At 49.4% G+C, this 18,536-nt stretch overlaps 1 protein-coding gene across 1 annotated transcript in view; it reads right to left on the reverse strand.

Annotated features, from left to right (window-relative positions):
* The window catches only part of XKR7 (XK related 7), a 29,525-nt gene extending 11,306 nt beyond the window's left edge, over nt 1-18,219 (reverse strand). Inside the window, exon 1 of the mRNA XM_017514692.1 lies at nt 17,463-18,219. Within this exon, the coding sequence (XP_017370181.1) occupies nt 17,463-18,046 (584 nt within the window). The 5' untranslated portion in view covers nt 18,047-18,219. The remainder of the gene's footprint in view (nt 1-17,462) is intronic.
* Between the last annotated feature and the right edge of the window lie 317 nt (nt 18,220-18,536).

The raw sequence follows: 18,536 nt of genomic DNA on the forward strand, positions 1-18,536 counted from the left end.
GTCTGTCTGTGTCTTGGATGCTGGATCTGTTTGGTGGTCTGTCTGTGTCTTGGATACTGGATCTGTTTGGTGGTCTGTCTCTGTGTCTTGGATGTTGGATCTGTTTGGTGGTCTGTCTGTGTCTTGGATGCTGGATCTGTTTGGTGGTCTGTCTATGTCTTGGATGCTGGATCTGTTTGGTGGTCTGTCTCTGTGTCTTGGATGCTGGATCTGTTTGGTGGTCTGTCTGTGTCTTGGGTCTGCTTGGTGGTCTGTCTACCTGTGGTCTGCTTGGTGGTCTGCCTGTCTGTGTCTTGGATGCTGGATCTGCTTGGTGGTCTGTCTATAGTCTGGTGGTGTGTCTGTGTCTTGTCTGTCTGTGGTCTGTTTGGTGGTCTGTCTGTCTGTGTCTTTCAGTCCCTCAGCTGCTTGGTCCATCTGCTGATTTGCTGCTCAGCCTGTGGCTTGGCGTGACTTCCAGTTTTCCGGCCGCCCTCCCCTTCCTGCTCCTCCTCTCTCTGACTCTGGGTCTCTCTCTGTCTGTCTGTGTCTCTCACATCCTCAGCTCCTCCATCTGTCGGTCTCTGCATTTCCGAGTGTGTGTTCTCGCCCCTCCCCACTCCCCCTCACAGCTCTGGGCCAAACACACAGCAGCTTCCAGCGGCTCCCCCGCTGCCTCTCTATCCAGGAACCACCCTCATGCTGGCTAGCTCCCTGGTCTCAATGTGATGCAGGCCAGGGTCTGCAGACCCCTTCAGAGTGAACAGGACAGAGTTGGGAGGCAGACATGAAAGGCAGGGCTGATAGACAGGGGCAGGACATCCCCACCAGCTGAGCCCGTAGCTAGTGTGTAGGTCTGCAGGGGGACAGTGTGCAGGGGTTACTAATCAGGATAACAGCTCACATTTACTGAGTCCCAACTGGATGACAGGCTGTGCTGAGACTTTTATACATATGAACGCGTCCATCCCTCTTAACAAATCTTTGAAGTGGGTACTGCCGTTATCCTTATTTCACAGATGAGAAACAGACCTAGAAAGGGACCAGAACTTGTCCAAAGTCACACAGCAAGTTAGTGCCAGATCTCAGACTCGGCCCCGGCTCTTCATGGCCTCCTGAGCCAGAGTGGGATGAGGAAGGACATGTCTCATTCCATGACATTCCCCTGCCGCCTCGGCTGCCTACCGTGACAGCTTCCTTCACATGGAGGGTGTGCAGTACGGCCGCCCGGGAGGACCTTGGTAAGACCCCGGTAAGACATGATGGACCCCAGGCTTCACTTGAGATTATGTGGGTTTACAGAAAACTGGGAGAGGGGCAAAATAGTAAGTGGAGATTTTCCCAGGTGATTCCGGGAAAGCCCACCTCCTCAGCTGGCCTCAATCTTCCTCTATAAAATAGGCCTAAGTAACTGATTCTTATCATACCAAGGAATGTTCATCAAGCCCCTCCCCACCCATCCAAATCTGATAACATTAGCGCTCCACAGCTATGTTCTGAACCCAAGTCCTTTTCTCTACCACAGTGTCACCACCCTGGGCCAAGCCACCCCATTCCAGCAGCCTCCCTGGGATGCTCGCTCCCATCCTTGCCCTCTTCAAGTCTGGTCTTCACACAACAACAGGGGGATCTTGTAAACTCCCAGATCAGCTCAGGCCACTCCCTACTACTTGTTTTTTTGAAATGGAGTCTCACTCTGTCACCCAGGCTGGAGTGCAGTGGCATGATCTCGGCTCACTGCAACTTCCACCTCCCAGCTTCAGGCAATTCTCGTGCCTCAGCCTCCTGAGTAGTTGGGATTACAGGTGTGCACCACCATGCCCGTCTAAATTTTGTATTTTTAGTAGAAACGGGGTTTCACCATGTTGGCAAGGCTGGTCTCAAACTCCTAACCTCAGGTGGTCCGTCTACCTCAGCCTCCCAAAGTGCATGAGCTACCACACCTGCCCCCCACTACTTTTAAAATAAACTCCTCACCATGACCTTTGAAACCCAGGAGGACACAGCCTTTGTCCCTCTCAAGGACCCTCTCCTGCCACCCTCCTCCTCTCCCTCAGCTCCTGTTCCTGAACACACCAAGCTCACTCCAAGCCCAGAGCCTCTGCCTGGAAAGGTCCTCACTAATACCTGTCAAACTGTCATTCTCCCATCTCAGCTCAGTGTCACTTCCTCAGAGAGCTTTCCCAGCTGCCCCCGTCACCACTGCCTGCAACCCCACAAAGCACTTCTGCAGCCCCTCTGGTCACTTTCTGTCATGTTACCCTGATTTTTAGGTAACACATATCACAACCTGAAACCATCTCATTTACTTGTTTACATATTTGTTGCCTGTCCTTCCCCCAGCACTGCAGGCTCCATGAGCGTGGGAACCACATCCGTCGTGTCCTTTGCTACATGCCCAGTGCCTGGCACATCGTTAATGCACAGTCATTTGTGGAGTGAGTGGATGAATGAAGAGAGTGAGTATACTTTTTTTTTTTAAGTGGAGTTTCACTATTGCCCAGGATGGAGTGCAATGGCATGATCTTGTTTCCTTGCAACCTCCACCTCCTGGGTTCAAGCGATTCCCCTGCCTCAGCCTCCCAAGTAGCTGGAATTATAGGCATGTGCCACCACACCCAGCTAATTTTGTATTTTTAGTAGAGATTGGGTTTCACCATGTCGGTCAGGCTGGTCTCAAACTCCTGACCTCAGGTGATCCACCCACCTTGGCCTCCCAAAGTGCTGGGATTACAGGCATGAGCCACTGCACCCTACCCAGAGTGAATATACTTTATAAACTCTCCTTTGTAAACTCCTTAAGTAAAAGTGGCCAAGAACAAAGGGAAAGAACCCAGGTGAGAGAGTCAGGGAGGCCTGGGCTCAGATTCTAGCTCCATCTCTCACTGACTGTGTAGCCCCAGGCAAGTTGCCTCCCCTCTCTGGACCCATCAGCCCAATACCTGTTTACAGGGTAGCTGTGAAATCAGAAAGTAGTAATGTGTCTAAAACTCCCAGCTCAGTGCTGGACACTGCATCAATGGAAGGTTTCAAGGAGCTTTTTGAATAAGAGGCTGCATCAGTAAGAAGGAAGTCTGGTTTCTGGCACAGGTGAGACACACTCCTAGGCTGGCTTTCCCCCTGGTGCTCGTTGAATCTGTCCCCAGGGGACACTGGGTCAGAAAAGCACTTTTGGGACAGGTTCTTTGGGACAGGGCAAGTATTCTTTGGGGTCTCTGCCTGCTCCCTAGAAAATAACTACCACTTCATCAAATGCCTTTTATATGTACTTTGCTAAAATCCTCACTGCAGCCCTGTGAGGTTCATGGATATAATCCCCATTTGCCAGATAAGGAAACTTAGTGCCAGAAAAGGAAAGGTTCATTTAACATTTATTCACCGAGCAATTTTTTTTTTTTTAAAGTCTCTCTCTGTTGCCTGGGCTGGAGTGTAGTGGCTCACTCAATCTGGCTCACTGCAACCTCCGCCTCCCGATTCAAGTGATTCTCCTGCCTCAGCCTCCCGAGTAGCTGGCATCACAGGCATGTGCCCCTACGCACGGCTAATTTTTGTATTTTTAGTAGGCTGGTCTTGAATTCCTAACCTCAGGTGATCTGCCCACCTCAGCCTCCCAAAGTGCTGGGATTACAGGTGTGAGCCACCGTGCCCAGCCCCTCAAGCACTTTTGAGTACCTGCTGTGTACCCAAAGCTGTGCTATAATGGCTGGTGGACATAATGGTGTGCAAGACAAGACCTAGCCCAACAGTGGAACTCAGTCTAAAGAGGACCTGAAGATTAACTAAATCATTATGTAAACATATAATGACAAGCATGTTCCATGGGCTCCCGACATGCTCCCAGCTGGGGTCCATGCTTCAGCACTGAGAATGGCAGTGCTATGGGGGAATGGCTGGGTCCAGCTTGGAAAGGGTGTGGCAGTCAGGGAAGGCTTTCTAGAGAAAGTGACTACTGAGCCATGATCTGAAGCAGACATAGGAGTTAACCAGGTAAAGGAGTGGGAGAAGGGAATCTCCAGCCGAGGAAACAACATAGGCAAAGTCCTGAGATGGGAGGAAGCGGTAAGTGGTCAGAATGACTGCTGTCAGAGAAGAAGGGAAAGAAAGCACAAGATGAAGTGGAGACATGAACCATGGTGAAGTATTTGATCTTTATCTTTTTTTTTTTTTCTTTTTTGAGAAAAGTCTTGCTCTGTCACCTAGGCTGGAGTACAGTGGCATGATCTCAGCTCATTGCAACCTCCACCTCCCAGGTTCAAGCGATCCTCCTGCCTCAGCCCCCCAAGGAGCTGGGATTACAGTCATGCAGCACCATACCTGGCTAATTTTTATATTTTTAGTAGAGACGGGGTTTTGCCATGTTGGCCAGGCTGGTCTTGAACTCCTGACCTCAGGTGATCCATCCGCCTCAGCCTCCCAAAGTGCTGGGATTACTGGCATGAGCCACCGCGCCCAGCTGGTCTTTATTTTTTTGTTGTTGTTTTGAGACAAGGTCTTGCTGTGTTACCCAGGTTGAAGTGCAGTGGCGCCATCTCAGCTCACTGCAACCTCTGTCCCCTAACCCGCGGGTTCAAGTGATTCTCCTGCCTCAGGGGCATCCCAAGTAGCTGGGACTACAGGCGTAGGCAACCACATCCAGCTGATTTTTGTATTTTTTTGTAGGGACAGGGTTTCAACATGTTGACCGGGCTGGTCTCAAACGCCTGACCTCAAGTGATATACCTGCCTCAGTCTTCCAAAGTACTGAGATTACAGGGATGAGCCACCATGCCCGGCCTTTTTTTTTTTTTTTTTTTTTTTTTTTTAAAGACGGGGTTTCACCATGTTGGTCAGGCTGGTCTTGAACTGCCAACCTCAGGGGATCCCCTGCCTCAGTCTTCCAAAGTACTGAGATTACAGGGATGAGCCACCATGCCCGGCCTTTTTTTTTTTTTTTTTTTTTTGACAGGATCTTGCTCTATAGCCCAGGCTGGAGTGCAGTGATGCAAGCATAGCTCGCTGCAGCCTCGACCTTCTGGGCTCAAGCAATCCTCCAACCTCAGCCCCCTGAGTAGCTGGGACCCTAGGCATATGCCACCATGCCAGGAACATTTTTAAAATTTTTAGTAGAGATGGGGTCTCTCTATGTTGCCCAGGCTGGTCTGGAATTCCCAAGCTCAGGCAATTCTCCCCCTCTGCCTCCCAAAGTGCTGACATTACAGGTGTGAACCACCACACCCAGCCTGGTCTTTATCTTAAGAGTGATGGAGAGCCACAGGAAGGTTTTAAACAGGGAAATGACAGGATTAGATACCATGTCTGCATGTTAAAGGAAGCAGGAAGCATCCTGGCTGTGAGGAACAGATTACAGGAGGACAAGGGTAAAGACAGGAGACCAGTTGCCAGGTGAGAGGTAAGGATGGCCCAGACAAAAGGGAATAGATTCCAGAGCCATTAGAGAAATGACTTGCCCAAGGTCACACAGCCAGAAAGCATCAGAGTTGCATCCCAAACCAGGGCTGGCTGACTCCCTCATTTTACCATGGGGCATGGATCCATCTGAGCCAGGCCCTGGGAACCCAAATCTTCTCTATGAGTTCTCCAGGTAACATTGGGTTCCCAACTATACAGTCTCCTCACCTGCAATGAAGCCCCAGAAGCTTTTGCGGGGGGCGGGGATGGGGGAGGGGATGGCCCTGAGGCCCCCCTCCCCATATACTTACCCCTTAATGTTGGGGTAAGAATTACCCTGCAAGAATACAAAATAGGACCTTCCTGGGGTTGTCAGCCAAATGAGTCATAAATGTCAGTAAAGAATGTGATTTTACACGTTTGCCTCCCATTTCATGTGGTGCTGGGTGCTGGAACTGGGCTGTCTCCCTCCTCCTTAGCAGCACCCTACAGAGTCACAGCACCTCTTTTTTTTTTTTTCTGGGCTAAAGCCAAACATTTCCCAGCCACTAATTTTAGGCCCTAACTGAGAAGCTGAGACCCTCTCCCATCCCACTCACCCTCATCAGCTCCCAGCCAGCATCCCTCTTTTTGCCCAGCAGAAGAATGGGCAGCCCCTCTGTAGCAAAGCTTTGGGACTAGGCTCTGGCCTTTCACATCCCTCACTGTATGAGTACAGCCAGCTCTCCTTCACTCTCTGGATCTCAGTTTCCCCATCTGTAAAATGGGTTGATGATGCCAGGCACGGCTCACACTTGTAATCCCAGCCCTTTGGGAGCCCAATGCGGGCAGATCACAAGGTCAACAGATTGAGACCAACCTGGCCAACGTGGTGAAACCCCATCTCCACTAAAAATACAAAAATTACCTGAGCATGGTGGCACTCAACTGTAGTCTCAGTTACTTCGGAGGCTGAGGCAGGAGAATTGCTTGAACCTAGGAGGCGGAGGTCGCAGTGAGCTGAGATTGCGCCACTGCACTAAGAAAAGAAATGGGTTGGTGAAATGGGTGCAGAGCAGAGACTAAGACTCAGGACCCCATACTCTAGGCTCAGACCCTTTGTTCCCCTTTCACTCTTTGCTTGATATCCTCGTGTGGAGTTGACATGTCATAAGCCAATGGTGAAGGGTGTTAGATTCCAGTCTCCTGATGGCATCTAAAGCTATCACAGGACCAAGGCAGGGAGAAAGCATCCCTTCTATCTGCCCCTAGTCTGGGTGTGAGATTCTACATGGTAGTCAGGGTCTCAAACGCCAATGCTCAAAGGGGCTCAGATGCTATCATTATGAGGGACTGGGAAACTCTGTGGCCTGTCTACAGAGGCAGCTGCCTGTCAGTTCCAGCCAGTTGATACCCTGGGAGAATATGAGCCCAGCATGGCTGGAGTTTCAATTTTTCAAGAATAGGTGGATATTAGGATATTTATTCAATAAGAAAAGGGAAAAATGTCAATTTGGAAATGTTCACAACAAATTAAAGAAATACCATATGAATTTTTAAGAAATTAGGTGGGTGTGGTGGCTCATGCCTGTGATCCCAGCACTTTGGGAGGCTGAGGTGGGAGGATCCCTTGAGCCCAAGAGTTCAAGGCTTCGGTGAGCCACGATCGTGCCACTGCACTCTTGCCTGGGTGGCAGAGTGAAACCCTCTCTCTCTCTCTCTAAAAAAAGAAATTATAATTCCTTGTTGTAGGTGTGATAGCAGTATTACATATTTTAACGAAAAAATTTTCTTTTTCTTTGAGACAGAATCTCGCTCTGTTGCCCAGACTGGAGTGCAGTGGTGTGATCTTGTCTCACTGCAACCTCCGCCTGCCAGGTTCAAGCAATTCTCTTGCCTCAACCTCCTGAGTAGCTGGGACTACTGGCAAGCGCCCCCATGCCATGCTAATTTTTGTATTTTTAGTAGAAATGGGGTTTCACCATGTTGGCCAGGCTGATCTTGAACTCCTGACCTCAAGTGATCTGCCCACCTCAGCCTCCCAAAGTGCTGGGATTATAGGCATGAGCCACCACGCCCGACCATTTAGCCATGTTTTTGAAGTCTACCTTTTTAGAGTTGTTTGAGATTTGCTTGAAAATTACACAGAAGGGAAGGAAATGGGGTGGGGCCTGCAACTATGCTCTCCAACACCTAGATGTCCAACACGTGCCATGTGTGGTTATTTAGATTTAGATTAATTAAAAGTAAATGGAGTTTAAAATTTAGTTCCTCGGTCATACTGGCCACATGCCAAGTGCTCTATAGCTGTGTGTGGCCAGTGGCTACTACATTGGATAGTGCAGATATAGGACATTTTCATGACTACAGAAAGTTCTATCGGATGGTGCTGCCCTAGATAAAACAAGGTTGGTCAGGAGTCAATAATTGTTGAAGAAGGATGATGGGGGATCATTATCCTATTCCCCCAACTTTTGTGTGTGTTTAAATTTTTCTCTAATAAAAGGTTTTAATAAAAAGTAGGAGAAGAACTGGCACACACTTGCAATCCCAGCACTTTGGGAGGCCAAGGTGGGAGGATCCCTTGAGTCCAGGAGTTCAAGACTAACCTGGGCAATATAGTAAGACCCTGTCTCTACAAATTTTTTTTAAAAAATTAGCTGGGCATGGTGGTGTGCACCTGTAATCCTAGCTACTTGGGAGGCTAAGGCAGGAGAACACTTGAACCTAGGAGGCAGAGGCTACGGTGAGCTGAAATGCCACTGCACTTCAGCCTGGGCAACAGAGTGTGACCATCTCAAAAAGAAAAAAAAGTTGGAGAAAAAAATCCTTTGTGGACCAAACCAACACTCTTGAGGCTGGACTTGCCCGTAGGACACTGATTTGCAACCTGTAGCCTGCTGGCTAAACACTGGGGAAGCGAGCATCATAAAGTCCCAAGGTTAGAGCTACAGATGCTTAGAACTAAGGGGCTTTAGAGATCATCTAGTTTATCCTCCAAACTGAAGCAGGAGTCCCTGCTACGGCTTCCCTGCCAAAGTTAGCCACTTCCATCTGGATACTTCTGGTGATGTGGAGTTCACACCCTCAGGAATAGCCTGATTGACAGTGTGTTCTTGCTTCTATTCCAAAGACTGTGCCTCCCTTTACTTTGAGTTCGCATCTGTTCTCACACTATCTCTGGAGCCATAGAACAACTCTCCTTCCTCGATAGGGGGTCAGTGGGTGAGAGTTAGGAGCCCTTATGCCCATGTCCTAACCCCATCTTGTTACTAAACAAGTAGGATGGGCTGGTACTTGGGCCAATAATAATGGTCATCCTAGTGGATGTTTTCTGGACATATGCTACGTGCCAAGCCCTGTGCATTTACATTATCTCAAGACATCCTTATAAGAACCTTAAGATGTGGATACGATCACTATCCCCATTTCACAGCGAGATGGGAGCTGTGGCTGGTGGAGCAACTTCCCCAGGGTTACCCAACTAGGATGTCACGGCGCCGTGGTCTGCACCAAGGCCCCAAGCTCTCAGCTACTCTGCTCTCTTGTCCGAGTCCGAGGAAAACTCAACCAGAATTCTAGTTACTTTACAGATGGAGTAACTGAACCCTAGGTAGTGGAGTGACTTGTCCAAGATTCTGATCTTAAAGGTTCAATCCACTTCACACCAACATTTATGGAATACCTACTGCATACAAGGAATTTGACTTCCACCATCTTCTAAGTCAGCCTCATTCTGGGAACCCAACCCCGAGTTGTTCTTACTACTTCCTCTTTCCTTAGCCTTAGGCTATTGACAATTTTTTTGTTTTTTTGAGATGGAGTCTTGCTCCGTCACCCAGGCTGGAGTGCAACGGCGCAATCTCAGCTCACTGCAACCTCCACCTCCCAGGTTCAAACGATTCTCCTGCCTCAGCCTTCTGAGTAGCTGGGATTACAGGTGCCCACCACCATGCCCGACTAATTTTTGTAGTTTTAGTAGAGGTGGGGTTTCACCATGTTGGCCAAGCTGGTCTCAAACTCCTGACCTCATGATCCACCTGCCTCGGCCTCCCAAAGTGCTGAGGTTTCTTTGGCTGGCTGTTGACAGTTTTAAAGGCTGCGGACATAGGCCTAACAGACCTCAGTGCTATGTCCACAACTGCAGAAAGCTCCCACACTCAGAGCCCTGCACTTCACCCACAGACCCAAAACCCGCTTCAGCTGGCTTCATGTTGCAAGAACACACCATGGACCTCACCAGAGCTGGCTGGGTGCAAGACCACCAACAGTAAGAGAGGGTCTACTCTGGACTAGTCACCATGGGAGAGAAAAAGGAAAAGGGACAAGGCCTCGACTCCCCAGCTGTTTGTGATCCAGTGGGAAAGCCAGCCAGGTGGGCAGGTGATCACAACAAAATGTGATCGGTGCTGTGGGGTAAAGAGGAATGAGTAATTGCACCTGGGGAGGCAGTCTGAGAGGAAGAACCTAGAATGTTAACAGTGGGGACTTTATATTAAAATACACATTTAAAAATACTTTTCTGGCTGGGCACGGTGGCTCACGCGTATAATCCCAGCACTTTGGGAGCCTAAGGCAGGCAGATCACCTGAGGTCAGGAGTTTGAGACCAGCATGGCCAATATGGTAAAATCCTGTTTCTACTAAAAATACAAAATACAACAATTAGCTGGGCGTGGGGGCGGGCGCCTGTAGCTACTCAGGAGGCTGGGGCATGAGAATCGTTTAAACCAGGGAGGCAGAGGTTGTAGTGAGCCGAGATCAAGCCACCGCACTCCAGCCTGGATGACAGGGTGAGACTGTGTCTCAAGAAAGTAAAAATAAAAATAAAAATACTTTTCTGATATTGTTTCTTCTGCTTCTCTAAACAATACATGCTTGATTGTAAGAATACACTTAACTAGCAGAAGGCAGTATTGGTGGTTCCACATGTGGGTTTGGGAGCCTAACCTCAAGGCTTCAAACCCTAGTTTTGCTCCTTATGAACTGGAAGGCCACTCTTCTCTGTGCCTCAATTTCAACATCTGTAAAATGGGGCCAATAATGCTAGCAAACACGAACTGAGCACCACTATGTGCTGAGTACTTTGCAGAGCACATATATATTAATAGAATCAGCCTTCACAGTGGAGATCTGAGTAGGGATTGTTACTATCCCCATTTCACAGATGAGAAAACTGAGGTCCAGAAAGGTTAAGTGCCTTGCTCAAAGCCACACAGCCAGGGCTTTGGCTCTACAGCTCTTCTTCTTCATCCTCGCACTCCCTACCTGGCAGGATTGTCATGAGAAATGATCAAATCTAAGTCCCAATAAACAGTAAGTATACTAATTTTCAAGAACACCGGAGTTTTTAAAAACAGGTGAATATATACACGCTTTTTTTTTTTAGCTAATTAAAAGCCAGAGGTAAAATCTTCAAGTAATGCAAGAAATATCTATTTAGTAAGTAGAAGTCTCCCCTGACCCCACCTCTTCTACCCCAAGAGACAATGAGCATTATATTTTTATGCCTTTTCTATGTTGCCTGAGGTTTCAACAAGAATGTATAGCTTTTTGATCAACAGACAAAATAGCCAAACATTTTCCACTTCAGAACAAAAACAATGACTTTTGCCAGGCTCGGGGAGTGGGAGGTGGGGTCTGAGGGGCGGAGGGTAGCATGTGTGGGATTTGTTCAGAGAAAGCTTCTTAGAAGAGGTGGCATTTGAGCTCAGCCTGCAAGGATGTGCAGAACTTCACTGGGAGGAGAATGGAAACTGGTGTTGGGTGTTGCTGGAGGAAGGACTGCAGGCAGTGGAGAGCAAGGGGGCGGGGAGCAGGTTGTCAAGTGGGTAAAGCAGGGAGGAAAGACAAAAGGTCAGGGGTCAAAGGGCCTCAAAGTCAGGCTAAAGCAGAGGGACTTGCTCCAGGGACAGAGGGGAGCCATCGCTCTGCCTGCAGGTGGAGGCGGGATTGGGGGTTGGGGGTGACAACCGGAGGCTGACTGGATTTCCCAGGGGAGGAATTTGGATGCCCTAACAAAGGCAGGGTGGTGAACAGAGAGGCCAGAGAAGATCCCAACCATCCTCCCTCCTCTCCCCAGGGACCTGCGCCCCAGCTGCTGGGTTCAAAGCCATTTCCTGGCAGCCCTCCGCCCTCCCACTCCCCAGAGCTTCTCCTGTGTGGTCTTTATAGATCAAACAGGGGACGCGGGGCCCAACCGCCGCCGCTGTGTCTGTTAGAAGTAGCTCTAATGGCCCACAGCAGCTGGATGGGCAAGAGAAGGAGGCAGGGTTAGGGGTGAAGAGTCTCCTGGAGAGGGGTCTCCCAGGAGGTGGGTGGTGAGGCCCAAACTGGAACAACCCTACAAAGGCAGACCAGGGAGGAACCTCATCGATGGTCCCTGAGTTCAGGCAACTGTAAACAAGCTTCAGCTGTAGAACTGATTATTCAAAACAACATCTTAGACATGTAACAAACACATTATAAAAGAGACATTCAGGGATACTGGGTTAAAATGATGGAGACAGGGCTGTAAAACACAGTTTGAAAACTGTGGAATCCAACCCCTGACCTGTTTTACAGACAACAGCTAATGATAATTGTTGAGCACTTCCTATGTTCCAGGCATTGTGCTGAACACTAAACATTATTTAATTTTCTACTACCCCAAGCTCCATGAGATAGGTACTATTAGAGTGTCCATTTTGCAGATGAGAAAATCAAGGCACAGACAAGTCATGCCACTTGTCCCAAATCACAGTAAGTGGCAGATGCAGGATATGGCTGATTCCAGAGAGTGGGTTCCGAACCGCTAATTCTGGCCCCAGTGGAGAGACTGAAGATCAAAGAAGGAAAGAGGTCCTATTAGCTCAGCCTGAAGCAGACCCCACCCCTGTTGCTATTAGCTTGATCCAGTTTTCATTGTCTTCCCCCTGCATCTTTGTAGCAGCCTCCTCATGGATCTCCAGGCTTGCTCTGCCTCCCTCCAGTCTATTCTCCACCCAGCAGCCAGAGTGGACATTGCAAAATGTAAGTCAAGATCCTGTTCCTTCTCTGGCCAAATTCTCCTGGGCTCCCCATGTCATGAAGAGTAAAAGCCCTAGTCCTCACCATGGCCTCTGAGGCCCTGCATGACCTCGCCCCTGCCAGTCTGTCCACCAGCATCTCCAAACATGCTCCCCTCGCTCTGTTTCTGCCACACAGGCCTTCTCTTTGCCCATCCTCTTCCCTTTGCCTGCAAAACCCTTCCCAAGACCTCTACACAGCTCATCCTCACCTCATGCAGCCCTCAGCCCATATTCCACCTCCTTGGAGAGGCCCACCCCAACCACCCTATCTAAAAGAGCCACACCTGCTCCCTGGCATTCCAATAGCTCCCTGCCCTGCTTCATTTTTTTCCCCATAGCACTTATCGCCATCTGACCCAGGTGTTATATATCACATATAACATATATTGTAGTTTATTTGTTTATTGGCTCCTCCTTTAGGCTATTGAGCTCCAAGAGGGCAAGGACTTTGTCTTGTTCACTGCTCGATTCCCAGCACTTAGAACAGTGCCTAGTATACAGCAGGTGCCTCATACATGTCTGCTGAATGAATGACTGCAGATTAAATGAATGGCTGCCATGTAAATATGGCTTCAAGGGACTTCTGGGCCCCCTTGCTGTCCTGCCACGTGCTCAGTGAACAAATCTTTGTTCCACAGGGAGCAAAGCCCAGGCCGATGGTACTAATCATTGCCAGCAGTTTCTGAGCATTTAATGATGGAACAAGCCCCTTGCTGAACCCTTACACGTTATCTCATTAAACCTTGAAACAACCCAAGAGGCAGGTGGTTACAATTATGGCTCCTAGTTTACAACGGGTGAAAGATTATTTGGCTTGTCAAGGTCACATATAAGAAGTAGTAGAGTCTGGATTTAAACTGAGGACATTTGAATCTAAAGTCCGTGCTCTCAACCATTATGCCGAGAATATAGTTTCCCGGAGGGGAGATCCAGAGGCTGACGTTCACTTCCAGTAGGTCACTAACTCATTCCAGAACTTCTCTGTTGTGCAGGGCTTCTTAGGTGACACAGAGTGCAGTGTCAGGGCCTAGGCATAGAGAGGGCATTAGAGGGAGGGCGCCCAAATCCCAATTGCCTAATTTTTTCCCCATTTGGGGTTCCCAGATCCTGAGAGCCTGGCAGGAATCCCATGTCAGATCATCTCCCACTAATTGGCTTAGCAAACCATGCTTATCTGGGCGAAGCTGGGGCCCAATGAGTTCAAGATTAGGAAAAGCAGGATCCATGGCTTACTGCTCTGCTGCCTACAGGGTCGTAGGGGACAGGGTTAGGACTTTAATTGGTTTAAGAGCCCTGGGCAGTTTAACAGCTCAGAGAGTTGGAAGGGCGGGGAGGGATGAAGACTCAGGTTGGTGTCCAGGCCACAGCCAACTTGGTGCCCCACCAAAGGATCTGTTTGCTGTTCTCTCAGAGGTTCAATCTATGTGTACACAAAGACATTGTTTTGGGATATCCCAGAGTAGCCATTGTGTGGTGTAAAAGACAGAGCTGGTTTGGGACTGATCACTTTTCCTCACTTCCTCAGTGGGTGATTTTTGGACAAAGTTACTTGACTTCTCTGAGTCTCACTTATCTGATAAATGGGTATATCAATAATCACCAGGCAGAAGGTTTCAGAGTAACATGAGATCACATGCCTGAAACACTTACATGGGGCCTGCGGGGACATGGTAGGTGTGCAGTGTCTGTGAACACTTTCTCCTCCTCACTCTCTTCAGAGCTTCATTTTATGTTTAAAATAATAATGAAATCTTCAGTGTGAAAAGGCCATATCAATTTGAAGAGCTAAACCAGAGGTGACAAAAAAGACAGGCTAATAAATGTGTTTCCTTTGGTTGACACTATTTTTAAAAATCTTAATTAGTAGTTGAATTTTGGAGTGTTCACTGAAAAATCCCAATTTCCCATTTCTCTTGAGAAATCAAGACTAGGTCCACGATTTCTAATGGCATGTTCAGCTGGAGCTTCCCTGTGCCTCAGACACTATTGCCCTCAAATGTCCTCTTGTCTGACACCCCTCATACCTATGGTATGTTACCTGCCTGGATCCTCAAAGCATTTGAATTTTTAATTCAGCATTTTACAAGCCTAAGAAGTTGAAAAATATCTTCATGATTATAATTATTTTATTCAGAGTTGAGGGAATGGGATTAGGAGACGAATGATTGCCTAGCCTCCTAGGTGTGATTCTGGAAGGCTCAATCACACATCTCCCTCATTACCCCAGGCCCCACCACTTAGAACATCTGTGGGAACATCTCACGTGGTAAGCAAACATGCTGGGCCAACATTGCTTAATTTCTAGGAATGCCAGCCCCTGCAGCTTCTCTATACCTTCTCTGGATTTTCCTCCCATTTATCCAGGCCCTCAGCCATTTTAGAATCCAAAGCTTTTGGGGCAAGGGTCCTGAGGCTTTTGCTTTGACAATAGATCCAGAGTCAGAATTTCAGGAATGGGAAGCTCTTACGGTCATCACATCAAATCTCATTTCACATACAGAGAAACTGAGACCCAAAGATGGAAAGAGCCTTGCCCAAGGTCACCTAGCAAACTGTAGTTACAAACCAGGATAAAGATGTCAGCCTCCTGACCAGACCACCCCCCAGTTCAGCCCCTTCCCGAGAATACGCACTGTTCCCATCCTCATCCACACAGTTCAACTCTCTGCCCCTCTTTTCACATTCTTATCTCAGTGCAACAGAAGCCCTGACTTTCTATCATCCTAGAATCTTGGAATCTCAAATTCATACTTCTTTAAGCTTGAGGGTCACTTTAGTGGCAGAATTGCAAGGTGGATAAATTGAACTCAGGCTTCGAAGGCAGAGAGCCTAGAGTCCCAGCTTTTTGAGATACTAGCTGTGTGACCTTGGACAAGGATGCCCCCTCTCTGAGCCTCCATTCCCTCATCTGTCAAGTAGAAATTATAATGCTAACCACATGACAGGATGATTAGAAGGGGTACAGGAGATAAAGCAGGTAAAAAGGCAACCAGTAGGCTTGGCACAAAGTGAGTATTTAATAAAATAATTGTTATAGAACTGTAAATTAGGGCTTTCATGTCTAAGTGAAATAGTACAGATACGATCAAAGGAAAGGATGAACAAATTAGAGTACATAGACTCTTTCTAAATTATTACAGGCTTGATACTGCTAGATCCAGTTTTTTTAAAGGGAAGCAACAACTCTGGTTTTTTTAAAAATACTATACAAGCCACACAAAACACTTCCATAAGCCACATTCAACCCAAGAGCTATTAGATTGTTATCCCTACAAACTCATCTGATCCCAGCTCCCTCATTTTGCAAACGGGGGATAGTAGAAATAGCTAGCCCTTTTATCCATATCCAAGAAACCTCAGACCTGAGGGGATCCTTAGCAATTCTAGCTACTCCCCTGAAGCCCCACACCCGTGGCCGTTTTTGCCCTATTTGAGGGAAACTCAGTTTACTCTTAACAAAGAGGAGAAATATTAGTTTCTTGTAAGTGGATTCTGAATGGGGGAATAGCCAGTGGTCGAGGGGCATCTGGCCCACTTTGGGCTGAAGGAAAAGGGGGGATGAAGCTTGGCTACCAAGAATAGGAAGTTACCATTTCAGAATCTAAAAATATCTTTCACCATCTGTCCACTCGGGCACAGAATGATAAATGCAGATTAGTTCCTGGATGTAGACATGAATATTTTTATGTGTCACACTAATAATAATAACACCACCTTGTGAGGATAGAGCTCCGCCCCCCCTTGTCCCCCAGGGTAAGCTAAGAGGAATATACACACCATCTTGGCAGGAATAGTTAGGGAAACAAAGGCAGAGAGATTTGACAACACAACAAGAGTGACACAGCAAGTGAGCAGCTGGGACAAACCCTGGGAGTCCTGTTTTCAACCCTCAGCCCCAAACTGGATCTTCTGAGTTAGGCAGAATGTGTTAACAAGTAGCGGAATAAATATAACCACAGTAATAATCACCCTTTATATCACTAGAGTGACTTTTTCCATGCTTTCCCCACACTCTTAAAATGTTACAGTCTGCAGGGCCCTCATACAGACCTCTCACCTGACCATCCCAACAGGTAAGAATAATGCAATGATAAGACAATGAGATAAGAGCAGTAGGGATTCTCCCTTACTTCACAGACAAGGAAACTGAGGCTTGAAAGGAGGAGAGCGGCTTGCCTAGGATCATATAGTAAGCAAGTTCATTCTGTCAGAGCACAGAAGGGCCTAAGCTACTAAATAGCAATTCAGATTCAAGAGGAGCCCTAGGCTTAGAATTCCCCCTCTTTCCAGTTAACTCAGCACAGCAGGCACCCTTAGTCCTGGCAGAAGAAGAAGACTGAAAGTGGGCAGCTTGAACAAAGCCTCAGTTTTGCCTTACCATTTTGGAATTAAAGGGCAGCCAGTGGCCATCTAATCTCAGATTCAATATTCCAAATACCCTTGGCCCTGTTGGAACGGGAGGACTCTTAGTGGGGGTAGAGGGGGCCAAAGGAAGTACAAGGAGCCTGAGGGCTCCCAGTTGGGTCCAGCATATCTTTTTCCAAAAAGTCCAAGAAGTTTAGGCGGGATATTCAGTTAGCTGTCTCAAATTCTGTGACTCTCTTTGGAGGTTGTGAATGAGCTGCCATTCTGAACAGAGGATCTTTGAGATCAGGAAAGGACTTCTGAGCTCTTTCCTGAGCCCAGGCTTGGCACTCAGACAGAGTATGGTGGGTTAGGGCAGGAGGGGGCCCTGTGGTTCTGTTTCAAGTTTCACACTTATCCTCATGAGCCCCAGGTCCTCCCCACTCACACACACCCCTAAGGATCTCTTTCTCTCCTTTCTTACCCCATCCTCTCCCCTCTCAAAGTCCAAGTCAAAGGGGATGGCACTGGGGTTGGGTAGGGCTTGGGGGCAGAGGTCAGGAGAAGCCCACTGACAGGAAATTAGAGCTGCAATGGGGTGGGGCGTGGCGAAGGTCAGGACAGGAGGGTAGCCTGGAAAGGTCAGATCAGGGCTGGGATGGCAGGTAGCCCCTGGTCACCCCCACCCCTCGGGCTCAGCTCCCTCCACCTGCGCTTCTCCTACCTCCAGACCTGGCCGAGCTGCAGAAGGTGGACGAGGGTCTGCAGCAGCCAGACGCAGAGGCGGCAGCAGCGGCGGCGGTAGTCGCTGGCGGAGGAGGGAGCAGGCTGGGGACTCGGCTCGGGGCTGTCTTCTTTGGTCCTGAGGGCGCTGGCGCTGTCCTTGGTGCTGATGGCGGCTCCGCCGGCGACGCTGTCCTTGGTGCTGACGGCGGGTCCCGGGGCCCCAGCGGGCTCCGAGTAGTCGTAGACGAACCAGCGGAAGCTCAGCAGCTGCACGACCAGCGAGGGCAGGAGCACGAACAGCAAGGTGAGGCTGAAGAAGGTGCGTTGACCCTGCAGGTAGTAGGAGGCCGCCAGCCACAGGTCGGTGGCGCCGTCGGAGAAGAACACGAGCAGCGCGCACAGCACCCAGCAGCAGTCCCGCAGTTCGTAGCGCGGCCCTGGACCGCCCGCCCCGACGCCCCCCGGCGTCCCGGCCGGCACCGCCGCCTCCCCGCGGCCGCCAGTACTGCCCCGGGCTCCGCCGGCCGCCCCCTCCGGGCCCGGGCCGGCCGAGGCCGCCGCTCCATCCGACTTCGCGGCCATGTTGGCGGAGCGGGAGGCGGGGAGCGACTTCCGGGCGGCGGAGGGGGTGCGGCGTAGGGAGGACCCTGCGCGGGCGGCTCCTCTTCCTCCTTCTCCTCTTCTTCCTCCTCCCCTCCACTTCAATTATTCATTCTCCTCGGCGCCGCCCCGCCCCGCCCCCACCCGCCTGAGCTGCGGCCGGACGGGGGCAGCCCCCGGGAATGGGGGCACAGGGGAGGAGGAGCGCATCTCAGGTCACCCTTTCCCTCCTTCCTCGGAGGCTCGGGGCTCCAACCCCATGCTTTCTGTCTCTCATCTCACCCCGGGCTGCACTTCCTTCTTTTTTCCTTATTGCCTCCCCCTTCCCATCCTCTCCACTTCGTTTTTCTCCTGTGTTCACCTCCAGTGGCCTGGGTCTGATGGGGGGTGGGTGTGAGTGGGTGGGGGACTTGGAATAAAGGACCTGGGGGACTTGGGCGGGCCCCCCAGTAACCCTTTAGCAGTCATTCCA

Source organism: Cebus imitator, unplaced genomic scaffold (assembly GCF_001604975.1).
Source record: "Cebus imitator isolate Cc_AM_T3 unplaced genomic scaffold, Cebus_imitator-1.0 Scaffold18, whole genome shotgun sequence".
Lineage (NCBI taxonomy): Eukaryota > Metazoa > Chordata > Mammalia > Primates > Cebidae > Cebus > Cebus imitator.